Source organism: Macaca nemestrina, chromosome 10 (assembly GCF_043159975.1).
Source record: "Macaca nemestrina isolate mMacNem1 chromosome 10, mMacNem.hap1, whole genome shotgun sequence".
NCBI classification, from domain to species: Eukaryota; Metazoa; Chordata; class Mammalia; order Primates; family Cercopithecidae; genus Macaca; species Macaca nemestrina.
In genome coordinates, this window is record NC_092134.1 from 13,392,515 (window position 1) to 13,410,634 (window position 18,120).

Here is an 18,120-nt window from a genome sequence, read left to right on the forward strand (position 1 = left end):
GCCACTATGCCCAGCCACATTTTGCCACTTCTTTCTATAACCTGAATGTGGAAAAACTCAAATTGTCTTTCCTCCACTCTCACACCACAACCGTCAATACCACAGAAGACTTCTGTGACCAGATGTGTGGGGGCTTTCTCCCCACCACCAAGCAAGCAGTCAGTTCTGCAGTGGACACCACTGGGCGTCCTCCCGTTCAGTCCCGGCACTATCCGCCTGGAGGTAGGGCTCAATCCCACAGGCGGGGGGCTCAGTCCCCAAGAATGTCCCCTCTTCAGACACCAGTTGCAAGTCCAGGCCTCTGGAACTTCTCACTGACTGGTTTCAAATTGGAGTTCCTGCAACCCCCTCTTTGAGTTCAATTAATTGGCTAGAGCTGCTGACAGAACTTGGGAAAACACATTTACTGGTTTATTCTAAAGGACATTGCAAAGGATAAAGATGAAGAAATGCATAGGGTGAGGTATGGGGGAAGGGTTGCGAGCTCCACGCCCTCCCTGGTCACCTTCCAGGAACCTCCACGTGTTCAGCTATCCGGAAGTTCTCCGAACCCTGTCCTCTTGGGGCCTTTCATGGAGACTCCATTGGATAGGCATGATCAACAACCATGTAGAAATGGAATTGCACAAAAAGGCTATCATCTAATCCTCATAGACTGAGTGGGGGATCCCAGCAAGGCCTGTCTGTTCAGATCCTTCTTGGCCTCTTTGTGTAGCATTCATTCCTCCAGGTTATGGGGAAGGACCCCTTCAGAAATAGAGTCTTCTGACCTGTAATCAGATAAGGCAGAGGAAATTTCTTTATGGCCAGCTCCAAGTCAGAAAGGTGAGGGAAGATTAGAGTCCTGCCTTGAGCAGATGAAAGGAGGGCAGGAGGAGGTCAGAGAGAGAGAGATTCTGTTTTTCAAGGCCTGCTTCTAAATCCTGGAGCGCCCCTAAATAACAAAAGATTGTAACAAGGACTATGGGAGTCATGAGCCAGGAACTGTGGATGAAAACCTATATATATATCTCTCATAGTATTACAAACCTGTCTCCTGTTAATCCCATCCTCTGTTTCTGTTATCAGTTCCTTAGTGTAGAATTTGTCATGTTGACTATTGTAGACTTGTCTTTTGGAGGTTTCTAGCACCAGCCTCTTCCACCCATCACTATCGAGATGATTATATCTGTCTCAGTACTGACACTAACCCAGCACTCTATAACTCTCTGGTTTTACCTCTGTCAATCCACCAATACTTCACTTTCACTTTCTTCCCTGCCTCATTATTCACTCTGCTCTTGGGCCACTGCTCTGGCTTCTGGGGCTTTTCTAAAGTAGCACTTTTCCCCACTCCATCCCACGAAGATACCTTTTAACCAGCTCTTGAGATTAAATCCCCTTCGTGACACTTCCCTGCAGGAACTCGCAAAAAAGTACTGCATTCCCCATTGGCAAAACTTGCCATCAGTCAGTTTATGTATTCTCTGCTTTTCACACCCATATCTTGACCTCTAAACAGCACAAATATTCTCCTCTTCATTTATTTCACAGTTCTGTCTTCATAACATTGATAAGTATGATCACATTAGTGCTCTAGATTTTAAGCAACTGGAAGATAGCTGTTTTTTTGGTAATCTTCCTTTAAATTTGAACATAGTGTCTAATTAGTCAATTAACATTTTTTTAAAAGGGTGAGGGACATCATGGCAGGGAGAATGAAGTTGAACGTGTTTTTGGTTGAATATTAGCACGTGCCCACTGTATTCTAGGCACAGTCCTGATTCATTATATCATCACACAATAATTATTTATGTGCCTTCATCCTTTGTGACACAGTGCTGGCTCTTATTCATCTCCCACTTCTGCCATCCGTGGTGATGATTAAAAGTCTTAGAGGAGTTTTACTAGGCTCAGGTTTGTTTGTTTGTTTGTTTGTTTTTAATATGCTAGTTCTTCATGAAGAAATTGGGTACTCTGAAGCATATCATTTCCTGGGTTTCCTAAAGTGGCATGTTGTGTGGAATGGCACGTTAGGTCTGACTAATTATTCTCCATGTAAGGTTCTTGCTTTTCATTCATTCTCTTAAAAAAATAGATATTAAACATTGAATGAGGACAGCCAGGTATTGTTTGAGGTGTTAGTGGGCTATGCTGAAAAATCAAAATCAAAGGTGGGAATGAGGCAGCTGAAGCTCAAAGGAGCATGTTAGAAGGAGTCCCAGGAGGACAAATCCATTTGGTTTTTCTTTCCTTGTTTTTTTTCGCATATTTTTGAGGATGATATTTTTTTCCCCCAAAAGCTTTTAGTGAATGTTAGGATTAAAAAAGAGAGAGAGAGAGAATTTATGGAAGAGAAATTATCTACAGCTCCTAAAATAGCTCTTTGTTTCTGAAAGCCTTGATTCTGCTATCAGTCTTATAACTGGAAAAAAAAAAAAAAAAAAACAACCTCAAGAAGTTACTTGTATATATAGCCTGTGCCACTAAGGAGACCGTGTTCTGATGTTACCTCAAACAGGCTGATTTATTTACAAAAAAAAAAAAATATATATATATATATATATATATATATATGGAAATATTTTTTTCTCTTTTTTTAGTGGCTTTTCCCAGTGAACAATAGATCTTACTATGTGATTTCTTATTTGTCGTTAGTGAATGTGGTGGGTATGTGGCAGCAGCGGGAGCTGATGATTTCATAATACTGTATCAGAAATGATTAGTGTAGGTACTCATTAACATATTTCTCAGACAGAGCAATCTCAACTTTTAAAACCTCTTCATTTAATTCAAACATCAAGTACCCTGTTTGTGGCCTGTGTTATGTTAGTGCTGTCTTTACAAGACCTATTTTTTTGCCATTTAATTATATATTTGCTTAGCAAATATTTACTGTGCACCTACTATGTACCTGGCACTGTGCTGCGTACTGAGGAGCCATGTGTACCTCCATCAGCATAGACTCAAGATCAATATGATTTCGTTGAACTAAAAATACCTTTATTGAAGCAAAAAAAAAATCACACTTTGTAAGGATCAAAAAAGAGACATTTTATATAAGGTACAAGAAATAGAAGAATTATATCCCCAAGATATATGTGATCACATACTTGTTAGTTTTTGGATGTGACCAGATTTTACACAATCCTTGAAAAATGCAGCATCCAGATTTTAAAGTAGTTCTCTAATTTCTCTTTCTGTGCCCCTATTAGATGTGTATTGGATCTTCTCATTCTGTCTTTGTCTTCTGACCTCTCATGTTTTCCATCTCTTTGTCTCTGTGTGTTGCATTGTATACAAATGCTTCTTGAACTGTGGTGTGCCCATGAATCACCTGGGGACCTCGTTAGAATGTAGGTTCTGATTCCGTGGATATGGGGCAGGGCCTGGGATTCTTAAAGAATTAAATTCTAACCAGCTCCTGAGTGATGGTGATAATGCCAGTGTACAGACCATAGCTTAAGTATCAAGCATCTATGTGATTCCCTCAGCTCTAACTGCTAGTTCATTAAGTTTCTCTTCAGCTGTATCTAGTCTGCTGTTTAACACATTCAGTGAACTTTTAACCTTAAATTCAAGAACAAGACTTTTTATTTATGGAAGTTCAGTTTGGTTCCTTTCAAATGTACCTGGTTCTTTTTCAAAGTGTCATGTTCTTTCATTAGAATTTCTACTAATTTACCTTGATAATAAAATTTTATTTTATGGCTCATTTTAGATTGTTCTTTTATCTGCAGTTTTTGGAGGGCTAATTCTCCCCATTTCTTGTATCTGTTGTTGCACCCGTAAAGTGTAGTTGTTGATTTTTACTTTTTAATTGTGAATTTATTTCTGGTAGGGATTGGAAGGAGGGTGTTGGGGTGGGGCCAGGGGTGGGGAGAAAATCCTGTGTGCCCTGGGTTGCAAAAATGCCCCTACAAGTTGTTCTCCACTTGTATCTGCCAGTGCTCCAAGGGCTCAGTGATCCTGGACCAGTATTCATGTTCATTTCTTGAACTGTAACAGGATACTATAAATGTGGACACTCTACCTGAGGTTACTCTTTCTTCCTATCTGCTTTATTTCTTTCCTACTGAAGGGTCCTGGACAAGGGTAAACATCCTCATCACTTTCTGGAGGGCAGAATATTTCCAGTTTCCCCACTTCTTTCTGGCTTAAGGCTGTGGCTTTTTCCTCTGCCTGAATGTGGCCCTAAGAAGCCCTTCTTTTCAAACTTTCCTGTTGTACTTGACTGACTAGCTGTCTAGAGGTTTATATGCCTAGCTTTTAATCTTTGCTGTGAATATCTTACCTGTTACCAGCTAGTATATTTCACATTGACTTCTCTTTCCTTTTTTTTTTTTTTTTTTTTTTGAGACAGAGTTTTGCTCTTGTTCCCCAGGCTGGAGTGCAATGGCACGATCTCGACTCACTGCAACCTCCACCTCCCAGGTTCAAGCGATTCTCCTGCCTCAGTCTCCCAAGTAGCTGGGACTACAGGCATGTGCCACGTCTGGCTAATTTTGTTGTATTTTTAGTAGAGATGGGGTTTCACCATGTTGGCCAGGCTGGCCTTGAACTCCTGACCTCAGGTGATCTACCTGCCTCACCCTCCCAAGGTGCTGGATTACAGGCATGAGCCACTGTGCCTGGCCTATTTCTTCTTCCTTTTAATTTGAAGATTATCTGCCCCTTTTTCTAATCTCAACCACATTAAGCTAGCTTTGAGCATGGCAAGAGTTTTATAGACAAACCTTATTTTATCACCGAGGGTGGCTTTTACCCTCCATTAGTTATACTTCTCACTCAGAAATCGAATTCTATTTTGGTCTCCTAAAGATAAACTAGAATATAATGGAAAGGAATTAAAGTTCTACTAGGAATTAAATGATATTAACACAAACATCCACATGGATGTGTCTCTGTCCTGCGCAGGGAAGACGAACATTCGATACAGATTCTGCTGTATCTCACTAGCCTTCAAGAACTGCAGGTTCTGTCTTAAACATGCAGCTCCTGTGAGCAGCAGCAATAATAGCAGTTCATCTTTGTGGAGTGATTATTGTATGCTAAGAACTGTGCTAAACACTTTATATGGATTATTTTATTTAAACCTCCTAATAGTCCATTGAAATAGATATTGCCATGTTGAAAACTGAGGTTCAGAGAGGTTAAGTGACTTACCCAGTGTCCCACAACTAGTAAATGGTGGAGCTTGGATTTGAACTCAGATGCCAGAACAATTGCCATTAACCACTTTGCTTCCATATTAGTATCATCTGCAAATCTCTCTCCATAAATCTCCTCAGTTGTTATCTCAGTTTCCTTATTTCAGGAAGGAAAACTTCTCTTTTTGATCCTTATGAAATACAATTTCCATTAAAACTTTTTTTTGCTATTAAAAAATGTACTGGATAATTGAAATCAGATTGGATTTGAGCCTATGTTGTTGGAAGTACACATGGGATGTGGGCTGAAGCGTTCAATCTAATTTTTCTTTCCATCAGCTAATTTTTAAAGTATTAAGCAAGTAGATTCTGACACTAACAGGGAAGATTTAAATTCTCTTGAGAGGCTGGAGGTGTTAAATAATTTTCTAGTAGTGCACATTTTACATCTTAAATCTTCCTCACTCTCCCACCTCATCTCAATGTACCTGAAGCTCTGAGAATGTTCTTTTGTACTTCTCAGGAACAGCCAGACCTCTGGCTTCATCTCCTCTCCCCTTCACATCCCTTCCCTGCTCCAATTACTTCCCAGCGCCACTTCGGATGTTGTTGTCATCGGGGAACTTTGGAAACAGCCAGATTTTTTGGAGTCTGTAAGCAGAAAACAGACTGCTTGCTGCTCATATCTGGCACCCAGCTTTGTCCAGAAAACGAGGAGTTAAAAAGAAGTCTGGGCTGTGAAGGGCTGTGACAACTGTCCTAGGGGGAGCTCTAGCGAGCCCTGGCGGGCAGTGACTCATGCTGCTCTGTCACTGGGATCAGCACTGGCCCCTGGCACGCAGGCGGCAGCCAGGTGGGGTTACAGCCAGAGCACGCACGCCGGGAGCATGCAGCCTGCACTGCGGGGGATGTGATGCTCGGCTCTCCAACTCGCCTGGCTGGCCCGCCACGGACGCCTCAGCCTGCAACCATGGTAACGCTTCTGGCTGGGGACACCCTCGGGAGCCCACCGCGATGGGCAGCCTCCTGGTGACTGATGGACGAGTGTCCACCTCCCTGACCGAGAGCGCTTAGTAGGTCGGCAGGAAGTGGAGAGGATGTAACACGCCCCCAGCCGGGAGTGAAGCCCTTAAGGAGGTAGGAGCCGCATACGTCCATCCGTGCATTCCCACCGTCAGCGCGCAGGGGTGCTGTAGATCACCGGTAGGAACTTTATTTGGCTGGTGCTTCATTATGCTGATTAAACTGCAGTGGATTTGATGGGCATGATTGCGCTGGGGAAGAGGCATAATGAACTTAAAAAAAAAAAAAAAGTGGTTAATAAGATCTCGGAGTCGACTTGTCCGGGTATGAATGAAGTAGACTGCAGTGGTATCCTAACAGGAGTTCCAGAACCTCACACATCCCTTTTCTTGGTCCTTCCTGTTATCCCGGTTAATCCACAAAATGTAGAAGTTCCATCTTATTTCAACAATTAGTGCTAATCGTTAATAATTTAGACCTGTCTGGAGGAGTGAATCCATAGGTTTAGGTCACCTAGCATCCCGGCACTAGCCAGCAGCTGCTCTGTAGGAGCCTTCTGGAAACAGCAGGAAGGAGCAGCTTCCCCAGGAGTTCCCCAAGTGCTTTCGTTGGCCCAAGTGACCTGTTTGAGTTTGCTCTTCAGTTTACCCCAGGCGGGAAGGCAGCCTGTCTGCGGCTTGGTGGCCATGTTGGCAGAGAAGGGGTTAATCTCTTGTTGCTGTAGGAGCCGAGGTTGCGAGCTAGATTGAAAGCAGGCGCTGCAGTGCCATCGCCAGCGCCGAAGGAGTAAGACGATCTTCTCCGCAACAGTGTTGAATCCGGCTGAAATTTTTTTCCTCCCCCCCTCCTTTCTTGTTTTTCTTTAACCAGCTCCTCCCCCCTTCGTTCCCACCCTCAAGTCTGACGATGACACCTCCAATTTTGATGAACCAGAGAAGAATTCGTGGGTTTCATCCTCTCCGTGCCAGCTGAGCCCCTCAGGTTTCTTGGGTGAAGAACTGCCGTTTGTGGGGTTTTCGTACAGCAAGGCACTGGGGATTCTTGGTAGATCTGAGTAAGTGAACGTTTGACTTTTTAAGGGGACCTGCATTGATGCAAGGCTTTTGGAGCCAAAGGTGGTGGTGGGGGGTGGGGAAATAGGTGGGGGGAGTACAGTGGAGGGAAGCTGCTAGTCGCCTGCATTGGGAAAGCAGTCTACCTGTTAGGGCTTTGCGGGGGTAGCCTGTTAATATTCTCATTTTGCAGTGTGTAAGGTACCTGTTCCTGTCTGTGGTATCATAATTGTCAATTGGGTACTTTGGGTTAGTTTTCCAATCTTTGGTCTTCTTTAGAGGGGAGACAGTGCGAGATTTCCAGCAGTGCAGATCCCCGGTCAAAGGAGAAATGTGCAGGAGTTAAGATGAGCTGCCCATCTCTCTAACCATCTATGTATCTGTCTCTCAAGTGGGTGGATGGGGGTTGCTATCTTGGCTGTATCGAAAGAATCCTAAAAACCTTGTCTCATAAGCTAGAGGTTTCCTGATGGGTTTAACTGAGCTGCAAGTGGCTGAACCAGAGCTCTAGCAGAGAGATGGTGCTCGGCTCCTCTCCAAGTATGCTGCAAGATCAGGGATCTGGCAGCTGAGCCTCTCTGAGCTGGTAGAGCGCTGGCGGCCAGAGAAAGCCCCGTTACTGTGAGCCACCAGGAGGGAGTGTGATGTAGCCGAGTCATTGATTCACAGAAACTGGGCTTCATAGGGGGAAAAAAACAGGAGACTAGAAAATTGAAATATAAATATCACTGTAAACCTCTTGACCTGGTAGGTCTTTCTCCATTCTCATAAAAGCTATTGAAAAATACATTAACATAGCACTTGGAATTAGAGGGTCCAGGCTTCCAGGAGCCTCCTGGAATTTCTGTAAAATGCAGTAGCTTCTGTGGATGTGGGAGGTCAGTATCTTGCCTCATTCTCTCATGATACAATGACATTCTGTTTTCAGAGGAGTGAGTTCCCCAGAAGATCTGGGACTGGTGGTGTTATTCCCCAGCCACCCTGGTCCCTGCACTTTCAGGTTCTCAGAGGGTAATGTTGGGTTAGTTGCTGCCCACTTAGGAGACGAGCAGAATTTGATATTCTTCTTGGCAGCATCTTTCCCTCCTTGTGGTATTTGTAGCTTAGATATTGATTTATAGGGATGTTATGTTGGTTCCTGGATGGTGTCTCCCCATGGGTGCTATTTTGACAGTAACGTTCCTGAAAAGATTTCAGAGTATTGTGGGGAATTGGGCATTTGATATGAAATAAGGTCGTGGGCTGTGGTTGAATGTGAGAGAGGTTTTTATGTTGCAAGATGTTGAAGTTGTCTTTCTTGATCCCCTCCCTGGGGGCTGGGTTTCAAATTCGGGTTGGATTTTGGTAGTGTTAGATGTGCCTCTCTGTCTGATTTGCTCCACAACCCCAAAGCAGTCTGGATGGTGGTGGTAGAGGCAGAGAGCTAACTAGCTGTTGAATGTGCCATCAGATGGGTTTGAAATGGCTCAGCAGGATTGGGAGGTTTTGCCATTGGCATCAAAGAGCAGGGCAGAAGTAGAGGCCTGATGCTGAAGGATGCATGGTTAGTGGGCAGCATAACCTTGACACACGCAGCACACTGAAGGTCACACATCAGACTGGAAGGACATGTGTGGAGAGTTCTAGTTCTGGTTAGCAGTGGGCTGGCTGGGTCAGAATGCAAGCTTGCTTTGGGTATTAGTCAGTGATCTGAAAGGCCAGGGAGGATTCGAGGGAGTTAGATTTCAGGGGAAAAGGCAGAATGATGTGGGAGATCTTAGGCATTGCAATTAATCTGAAGCAGTGTATGATTAATTGCTTATTTTTCGGGAAGACTCGAATGACATCTTTCTGTTTCTCACAGAAAGCTCAGTTTAGGGAGCTCTCTGACAGGGACATCACAGTATTAAGGCTGAGGCACTCGATAAATATTTGTTGATTTAATTTACTCATGATCTTTTCCTCCAGAAGTGTTTATATTGCTTATTGTATTTGAAGATGTGCTTTCTCACCTCTGGTAGTTTAAACTATATCCTTAGAGTACAAAACGAGCTGCTGTTTCTGACCCAAGAGAATGTTTAATAAGATTCTTATTTCACAAAAGGTCCATGCAAATAAAACTGTGTATTTCTTATTTGGATGATGGCATCAGAGTATTCCTGTTGTTGGGGAACTTTAATGTTTTTTCAAAGCTGGCAACGGGGTTGGAATCCAAAAAATTTGCTTTCATCTTGCGTCTTGTTATGTGATGTTGCTATTGGACTTGGCTACTCTGCTGTCGGCAACCGTGTGGGTGATACCTACAAGCATCATTTTAGAAATTCATCCACCTGTTGGATGTAGATGACCCTGGACATATCAGATTGTAATTAATTAGAAATCTAATAAAAGAGAGGCAGTGATGAAATTACTTAGCAGCTCCTGCAGTTTTATTGACAACATTTACTTGGAGAGAGGGGGAGACATTTTCTGGGGGTACCACCTTTGCCGCCAGCGACCCTGTGTTTCTTCCTGAGTTTCTTTTTCTTTTCTCACCGTTTTCAGCATCACAGGTTATTATTTATACACACTGATTACCTGTACTGTTACTCATTCTTCACACCACTGAGGAAATTGCAGATGCTGCTGTACTGTGCTAGGTAAATTGACCTCGGATTTGTTACCAATGAATTGAATGAAATGTTCAGAGGTGGAGCTGAATGAATGAGGAGTTTTCGTGGAGAAATTGGCAGTGAGAATGATTTAAATTCTGTGATAACTCCTCATTTTTTAGGATCCTTATTTTGGGACCCCAGACTATTTTTAAGCCATTGAGTACATCATTATTTTAGGCTGAGCAAGAATCTTGATGACAGCGTTTCAATGGCTGAGGCGTAGTGGGAGTTCCTTACAGCTTGAGTTGGTGGGAGCCAGAGAGTTTCTAGAGAACTAGGTTTGGTTGTCTTTGGGGTGGGGTTATGGTGAAGTTAGTCTTGGAGAGTGAGTGTCTGTCTGGTGCCTCTTTTCCTTTTTAACCAGCAAGAACCCAAACCGAATCCCCAAACGCTGAATGCCTGGCTGTTCCTCTGAGCCTTTCTTTGCTTAAACTTGACAATAGTAAGGTAGTAACAAGAAACAGCATGTTAAAGTTTTAAAAATAAAAAGATCTCAGCTCTCTTCCTTCCCCTGTTAGCGAGGGGTACATTTCTTTAGGTTTTTCCTTCTAGATTGAGGCACTGCCTCATTTAAGTTCTTGGTGAAGCCGTGCATTTCTGCAAACCATAAGTATAAACTCTAAAACGGGGTGTCCAATCTTTTGGCTTCCCTGGGCCACGCTGGAAGAAGAATTGTCTTGAGCCACACATAAAATACACTAACAATAGCTGCTGAACTAAAAAAAAAAAAAAAAAAAAAAAAAAAAACCTCATAATGTTTTAAGAAAACTTACAAACTTGTAAATTTTGAGCCACATTAAAAGCCATCCTGGGCTGCATGCAGCCCCCGGGCCCATGGGTTGGACAAACTTGCTGTAGAAGGTAAAAATCATTTGGTTTTATGTTTTTGTTTTAAACATGCTGGTTGTATGCTTTTGGAAGAGTTGGAGAACATTGAGGGTAATGGGATCTTGATGGGGCTGGAATTTGTGGAAAGATGGTGTCTGGGTAGGCTGTTTTTAGGAAGCGGCGTTCTCTTCCTTTTGATTCAGGGATTTTTCTTTTCTTTTTGGGTGGTTCTGAAGACACAGTGATGGATCCAGCCATTCAAACACCATGGAGGAAGGAAGAGTGGCTGTTGCCATTGCTTCCCAAATTTTCGGAGAACCAGTTTTTGGTGTCTCTTCCTTGCTCTATTGGGGCTTCTCTACATGTCAGGTTCCTCAACTGTGAAGTGGAGTGACAGCGATACTTTTCTTACAGGACTTTTGGGGGGATGCATGAAATATGTAAAACACTTGGTCTAGCACCTGGCACATGAAACCTTGATAAACGTTCACTGTTGTTATTTTTGTTATTATTAATACACTAGTCCATGTATGTATAGTGTCCTTCTATATACACCATGAGAATATGGAAAGGACTCAGCAATGATTAGGTAGTCCAAAGTCATACCAGATTGGAAACCAAGCTTCCCAGGCCCTGGGACTTTTCTGCTAGAGACACTTCACTGTTCTGACCAACTACAAAGGGTTAATATGCAGTTGCCAAATACCTGTTGGTAAAAGGTGGTTGTTGGGGAGGAGTGGATTGGGGAACAGAATTAGAAGGTCCAGTCCCAGAATGGGTACCTTTCGATCAAGTTAAACAAGTCAGAGCAGGTTATGTTGAAACAATTGAGAGAAAACAAAGCAAACACCATTGCAGCAGAATATCATGGTACAAATTGGACATCTTTGGGAGTTAGGAGAGTAAGGCAAAATCCAATGAGGGACACTTAATGAGTAATGCCAATTCACAGTGCTTGTTAAATTACTGATTCATCGGCAATGAAGATCATTGCTGGTCTTCCTTGGAATGTCTGTCCATTCCCCCAGGTAGACTGTGATCTCAAGGCAAGACTGGGTCTTATTCATCCTGGTTTTCCTGGAGCAGTAAATACGTGTACTGGGACTGGGCTTATAAGCATACTAATGGAAAGTAAAATATTTGGGTTGGCTTTTTAAAAAGACAGTGGATTTGGATCAGTGGAGAGGAAGGTAGGGGGAATTTCAGGAGGGCAGGGTGCCAAAAACAGCCCATCCTTACAGGGCACCAACTCCGTACTAGGCTCTGTTCCAACCACTTTACACAGATTAACCCATTTAAATTGCACAACCAGCCCAAGAGGAAGGTACCATCATTATTCTCATTTTACATGTGAGGAAACTGAGGCGTGGTGAGATCAAGCAACTTGCCTAAAGTTATGTAGCTTTGAGTGACTTAGCTGAGATTTGAACCCTGTGGGTATAAACACCACAGATGGGAAAAGTTAGGAAATTTGTGTGGGGTACCCGGGTTCATGTGCTTGTCAGAAGCAGAAGCCATTTGTGAATCATGAATGATGAGGTTGGGGCAGGGTGTGATGGGAGCTGACAGGCAGGTCTAAATGCTGGGATTCATTTTCAGTCTCCGTGAGTTTATTGAGTAGGTAGACTGTATAGCTCTTAGATTTCTCAGATTTTTTCCTCTTTTCATTTAGAGACTTTTATCTGGTGTGTGTGTGTGTGCCCATGCACATACATAAACCCACGTGTATATACTCTTTCCCTGAATGTTCTTATTTGCTAAAGCTTAAGCTCGGGAAAGAGAGGAAACTGCACTGACCTTACTCTCCACCTTATCTTCAGGCTGATCATACATAAGTTGCTTAATAAGCATTTGGTTAATCCATCTAAATCATTTTTGTGGCTGCAACTCTCATTTTGTTGATGACTCTACCATTTATGTCTATTTACATCTACATTTTGTACTTTTGTTTGCCTCCCATCTATCTTGGGATGGCTGATTCCAGTGGAAGACAGCCTGAACTCTCCTATCAGTCCTGTTTCCTTTTTATGAAATACTTGGAGACTGGAGGATCTTCCCTTAAAAAGTGTTTTCTTTTCTACCTCCAGCCAAAGGCTCTTGGTCCTTGTGTTTGCTACCTAGATCCCTATTGGAAAGAGTCTTGCCTGCAATTTGATTTTTTAAATAGCAGCAATAACAGAGTCTTCTCTGGTACACGAAGGCATGCATCTGCTCTATTTCCCAAACAAGTTCAAAAACCTTAACTAGCTTCTGCCCATGGTTATTGCTGTCAAGTGCCTTGTTTTGTTCCCATCCCATCATTTTCTGGATTAGATGTTTAACATTCGCCTCTGTGTGTTGTGTTGGATTTTCTCCTCTCCTCTTGCTCATTCAATTTCTTCTTTCTCTTAGTCAAGCACAGCTTGTTCTCCTACTTGCCTTATTCTGTTCTCTATTTAGACTGTGCGTGCCTGCCTTGCAGCCCTGGCAGGACCATTCCACCGCCTTCTCATTTGTCTTAAAGATACCTTGAGGAAATCTAATCCAGACAATCCTAGCCCAGTCCTGAAGATTAGGCTCCAGAAGATCTGTCAAGTGTGTTTTTTGCTGGCCTACACATGCTAATTTGCATGGTTGCCTGGGATCCCTTAAGAAGACAGTCATTGACTAAATGGCGCTACATGTTCCCAAGCTCTGCGCCAGTCTGGCAACTTTTCCTTTGCCTACGTGAATTTCTCCCAGTTCTCTTTGCTTTGCTTGCTGTTCATCTCCTGACCTCTCTCCGACAAACTTCCTGAAAGAAGAGCCTGCACTCAACACCTCTTTTTTCCACCTCTTCAACGATACTGAAATGACTGTCTCAGAAGCCGTTGATTGTACCTAACCACCAAATCTGGTGATTTCCATCTCAGCACGTGTTACCATTAATTACTGCATTTCTTCGGGACAACCTTCTACTTTCTTCTCTTCTGTATTATGGACACTTGGTTTCCCTCCTACCTCTCTGTCATTCTCACTCTTTTGTGGCTGCCGTCAGGCTCTTGCAATGTACGCACCATCCCCTCAAGTTCCATCCTCAGTTCTCTTTCTAGTTGGTTCTTGGTGATCTCATTCAGTTCCTTGACTTTAGTTCTAAACCCCTTTGGCCTCCTCCCGTCGTACACTGTGTTCCTCATCACCAGGATGTTTTACCAGTTTCTCACCATCCCTTCCTCTGTTCCCTTCCTACATAGACAGACCCACTCGCTCCCTCAGTAAGCCACTAGGTGCTAGTTTTGGCTTCCTCATTTTATGTAAGAAACTACCACCTTCCCTACCCTTCTAGGCAAGAAAGCTGAGTCATCGTAAATTCTTTTCTGCCTCCCCCGCCATCCCATCAGTTGCCAATTTCTCCAAGTGGTGCCTCTAGGATGACACTTGCATCCATGCCCATCTTTCTGTCCTCACTGACACCTATCATGGACTCTTGCTTGGACTATTGCAGTAGCCTCCTCACTGATTCCCTTGCCTCTGGTTTTCCTGGCTGTAATCCATTCTCCACAAAGGATGGAATTCTTCCAAAGCATAGGTTGGATGATGTCATTCGCCGGCTTACACCTGCAACAGCATCCCAGTGTGCTCAGAATTAATGGCTGCTCCTGAACTTGGTATTCAGTCCTGGTATGCCAAGACCCCAGCCTGCCCTCTCATTTGTGTCTCCTTCTTGTTGCCTACTGAATCACTTCAATAGTGTTGTCTGGCCAAGCTATTCAAGGCTCATTAAGGACAGGACCAGGTCTTCCTTCTTTTGCCTGAAACAGTGCCTTGCCCCTGGCAGGTCTTCAGTGAACATTTGTTGAATTGAATTAGACTAAAATGGCCAGGGATTATACCAATTCCTTCTGCACAGTTTAGACAACTGCTAATGGAACCTGTTTTCTGTAGAGCACTTCTTGTATTCCCAGAACTATGTGAGTACTTTATGTGCATTAGCTCATTAAATCCTCACAATCTCACTGTAACTCTACGAGGTAGCTGGTATTATCCCCATTTTACAAATGAAGACACTGACTCAGGAAGGTTAGATTATTTTCCTGAGGTTCTGAAGGTAGAAACAAATCTAAGACTTGGAGCAGTATCTGGTTGCCTCTAGACCACTGTACTACCTATCCTGCCTCTAAGAGTCATGACTTTGCTAGATTATGCAGGAGTTATGGACTTGTCTAATAATAAAGGTGAAAGAATTAGTTTCACTGAGAATCTACTCTTCGAGATACTATTCTGAGTGCCTGACAAGCATTCTCACGTAGCCCCAGCAATAACGCATTATTTTACAGGTAAAGAAAATGATGATCATGACGCTTGGGTTACTTCTTAGGTTCACTCAGCTCACATCTGGCAGAGGGTGGCCAACTTTTCCCAGTTTTAACTTATTTATTTATTTATTTATTCTGAGACAGAGTCTCATTCTATTGCCCATGCTGGAGTACAGTGGCACAATCTCGGCTTACTGCAACCTCGCCTCCCAGGTTCAAGCAATTCTTGCACCTCAGCCTACTGTGTAGTTGGGATTACAGGCGCCTGCCATGACTCCCAGCTAATTTTTTTTTTGTATTTTTAGTAGAGGCCAGGTTTCATCATGTTGGCCAGGCCTGTCTTGAACTCCTGACCTCAAGTGATCCACTGGCCTCGCCCTCCCAAAGTGTTGGGATTACAGGTGTGAGCCACCATGCCTAGCTCAACTTTTAACTTTAGAGCTGATATAAACGTTATTTTTTTGGGACTGACTGTAGCATACCCATTCAAAGTCCAGGCTTTGGAATCAGATAGACGTGGGCTCAACTCTGGGTTTCACCCCTTGCTTGTTGTGTGAATGAGACATTTAACTGCTTTCAGCCACAATTCCCTCATCTGTAAAGTGGAAGGTATAAGGTCACCTATCTGATAGGTTTGCCATGGGAACACGAATCGCACTTAGTGTTGGTGCCATGATCTGAGTGAGTGTTCATTTCATATTTGTTACTGTTATTTAGGTCTGAGGACGGGTATGGGGTGCTTTTAACTCTCTTTTTCTCCCTGCTTCCACCTTATAAAGGCATCTTGCTGGTTTCTGCCCATTGAGAGAATCCAGCTCCACGTGGGGGGCCTGACAGATGTCCTAATATCTCCATCCAATTTTTTACTCTGAATGGAGTCTGTGATGTATCACTTAAACCTGCACTTTCTATAAAATGCTCTCCAGGCTTCTGGTAGGATCCAGTGCCAGTGGGAAGTGTGCATGTTCCCAGCCTAGATGTCACATGCTCCCACCCACCTTGGAAGCACTTGGGTATCCCCTGGGTGGGTAAGTCTGTGTGTCATTGTGACATTCCTGTCTCAGAACCAATGCTGGGCGTCTCTACTGCAGGTGCTGGAAAGCTTTTTCATGCCAGCATACATGCAGCACACTTCTCATTTTGGATTCCTTTATCCCATGGTGACCTTTAAACTGGCTGCGTGGGGGCACAGAAGTACTGGCACACCATTCATTCATTCATTCGTTCATTCATTCATCCATTCATTCACTCAACAAATATATTGTTCTAGTCCTTAAGGCACAACTCTGAGCAAGCCACGTAAGGTCTTTACTCTCAAGAAGCTAGGATTTGGTGGGGAGAAACAAAGGAGAAATAACTACTGTGCACACGTGAGGCAGTTGCAGACGGTGGTCAGGGCTCTGAAGGAATCTGAACTGGGATTGGGACTGCCTGGGGGTGGCCACTTTAGACTGGGTCCCCAAGGAAAGGTTCTCTGAGCTGAGCGTGAGTATTTATTCAAGAAGGTTGAGTTGCATCCCAAGGTGACACAGCTTTTAAGCCCACACTGAGCAGCTCTGAGGTCCTAGAGGCTGTTCGAGAAGCTAGGATATAGCACTGACTATGCGACAAAAATCCCTGTCTTCGTGGAGTTTACATGATGGGGCAGATTCACATTCATTTATTTGTTCGTTCGTTCATTCATTCATTCATTCATTCATTCATTCATTCGGCTGTTTGAGAGCCTACTATGTGCCAAGCACTTTCTAGGCACTGGAGAAGTAACAGTGAATGCGAAGAAGCAAGCATCCCTGCCCACATGGAGTGCATTCTTTCAGAATGTCAATAAGGAGTCGGTTAGCAGAAATAAGTGGGAAGAGTACTCCGGAGAGAGGAAAAAAGGACAAAGGTCCTGAGGCTGCCACTAACCTATGGGTGCTCAGTGCACAGAGGGCATGTTTGGGTAGGGGGAACTTAAGGATACACAAGGAACGTGGTCTGAGTTGAGGTCATCAGGGCCTTTAGGTTTGGACTTTGCTCTAAATTGCACTGAGTAGGAAACTTTTGCAGGATTTTGAATAGGGACATGGAATATCTGGGTCTTATTTCACAAAGGGTGCCTCTGACCATTGTGTGGAGGGTGGATAGTGAGGGACAAGAGTTGGATCCAGGGAGGTAAGTGTGGTTATTGCAGTCATCCAGGCGAGAGGCAATGAAATTAACCTGCAAAGTGGGGCACTGGCTTAGAGGTGGGAACTGAATTAAAAATCATGGGAGTAGCTATTGTTTTATTAATAGCATGATTTTTGATAAATGATTCTAGAGCTACATATTAATCATTTCAAAGCAAATGCTCTAATTTAACTAGAGACCACTGCTGGTTGTGTGTGTGAGTGCATATGTGTGTATGTATATAAGTACGTGTGGTGTGTGTCAGTATGTATGTGTGTGTGTGTGGTATATATATAAATATATTGTGTGTGTGTGTATGTGTGTTTGTGTCGGGGGGTGCCCCAAAGCTAGACAGACTCTGACTGTCTTTAGGAGAATAGTGTTTTTGATATTTCCAAGTGTTCCTGATGGGCACCATTGTGTATTTTATTTTATTTTTATTTTATTTTATTTTATTTTTTTATTTTTTTATTTTTTTATTTTTTTATTTTTTATTTATTTATTTTTTTTTGAGACGGAGTCTTGGTCTGTCGCCCAGGCTGGGGTGCAGTGGCACAATCTCGGCTCACTGCAACCTCCACCTCCTGGGTTCACGCCATTCTCCTGCCTCAGCCTCCCGAGCAGCTGGGACTATAGGCGCTCGCCACTACGCCCGGCTAATTTTTTGTATTCTTTAGTAGAGACGGGGTTTCACTGTGTTAGCCAGGATGGTCTCGATGTCCTGACCTTGTGATCCGCCCGCCTCCGGCCTCCCAAAGTGCTGGGATTACAGGCGTGAGCCACCGCGCCCAGCCTATTTTATTTTATTTTTATTTATTTATTTTTTTGAGACGGAGTCTCGCTCTGCCACCCAGGCTGGAGGGCAGTGGCCGGATCTCAGCTCACTGCAAGCTCCGCCTCCCGGGTTCACGCCATTCTCCTGCCTCAGCCTCCCGAGTAGCTGGGACTACAGGCGCCTGCCACCTCGCCCGGCTAGTTTTTTGTAGTTTTTAGTAGAGACGGGGTTTCACAGTGTCAGCCAGGATGGTCT

At 43.6% G+C, this 18,120-nt stretch overlaps 1 protein-coding gene across 9 annotated transcripts in view; it reads left to right on the forward strand.

Annotated features, from left to right (window-relative positions):
* LOC105494878 (citron rho-interacting serine/threonine kinase) overlaps positions 1-18,120 on the forward strand; it is a 195,409-nt gene that overhangs the window by 70,358 nt on the left and 106,931 nt on the right. For all 9 annotated transcript variants that reach the window (XM_011763857.2, XM_011763808.2, XM_011763815.2 and 6 more), the window contains exon 10: positions 7,023-7,206. In XM_011763857.2, the coding sequence (XP_011762159.2) occupies positions 7,023-7,206 (184 nt within the window). The remainder of the gene's footprint in view (positions 1-7,022; positions 7,207-18,120) is intronic.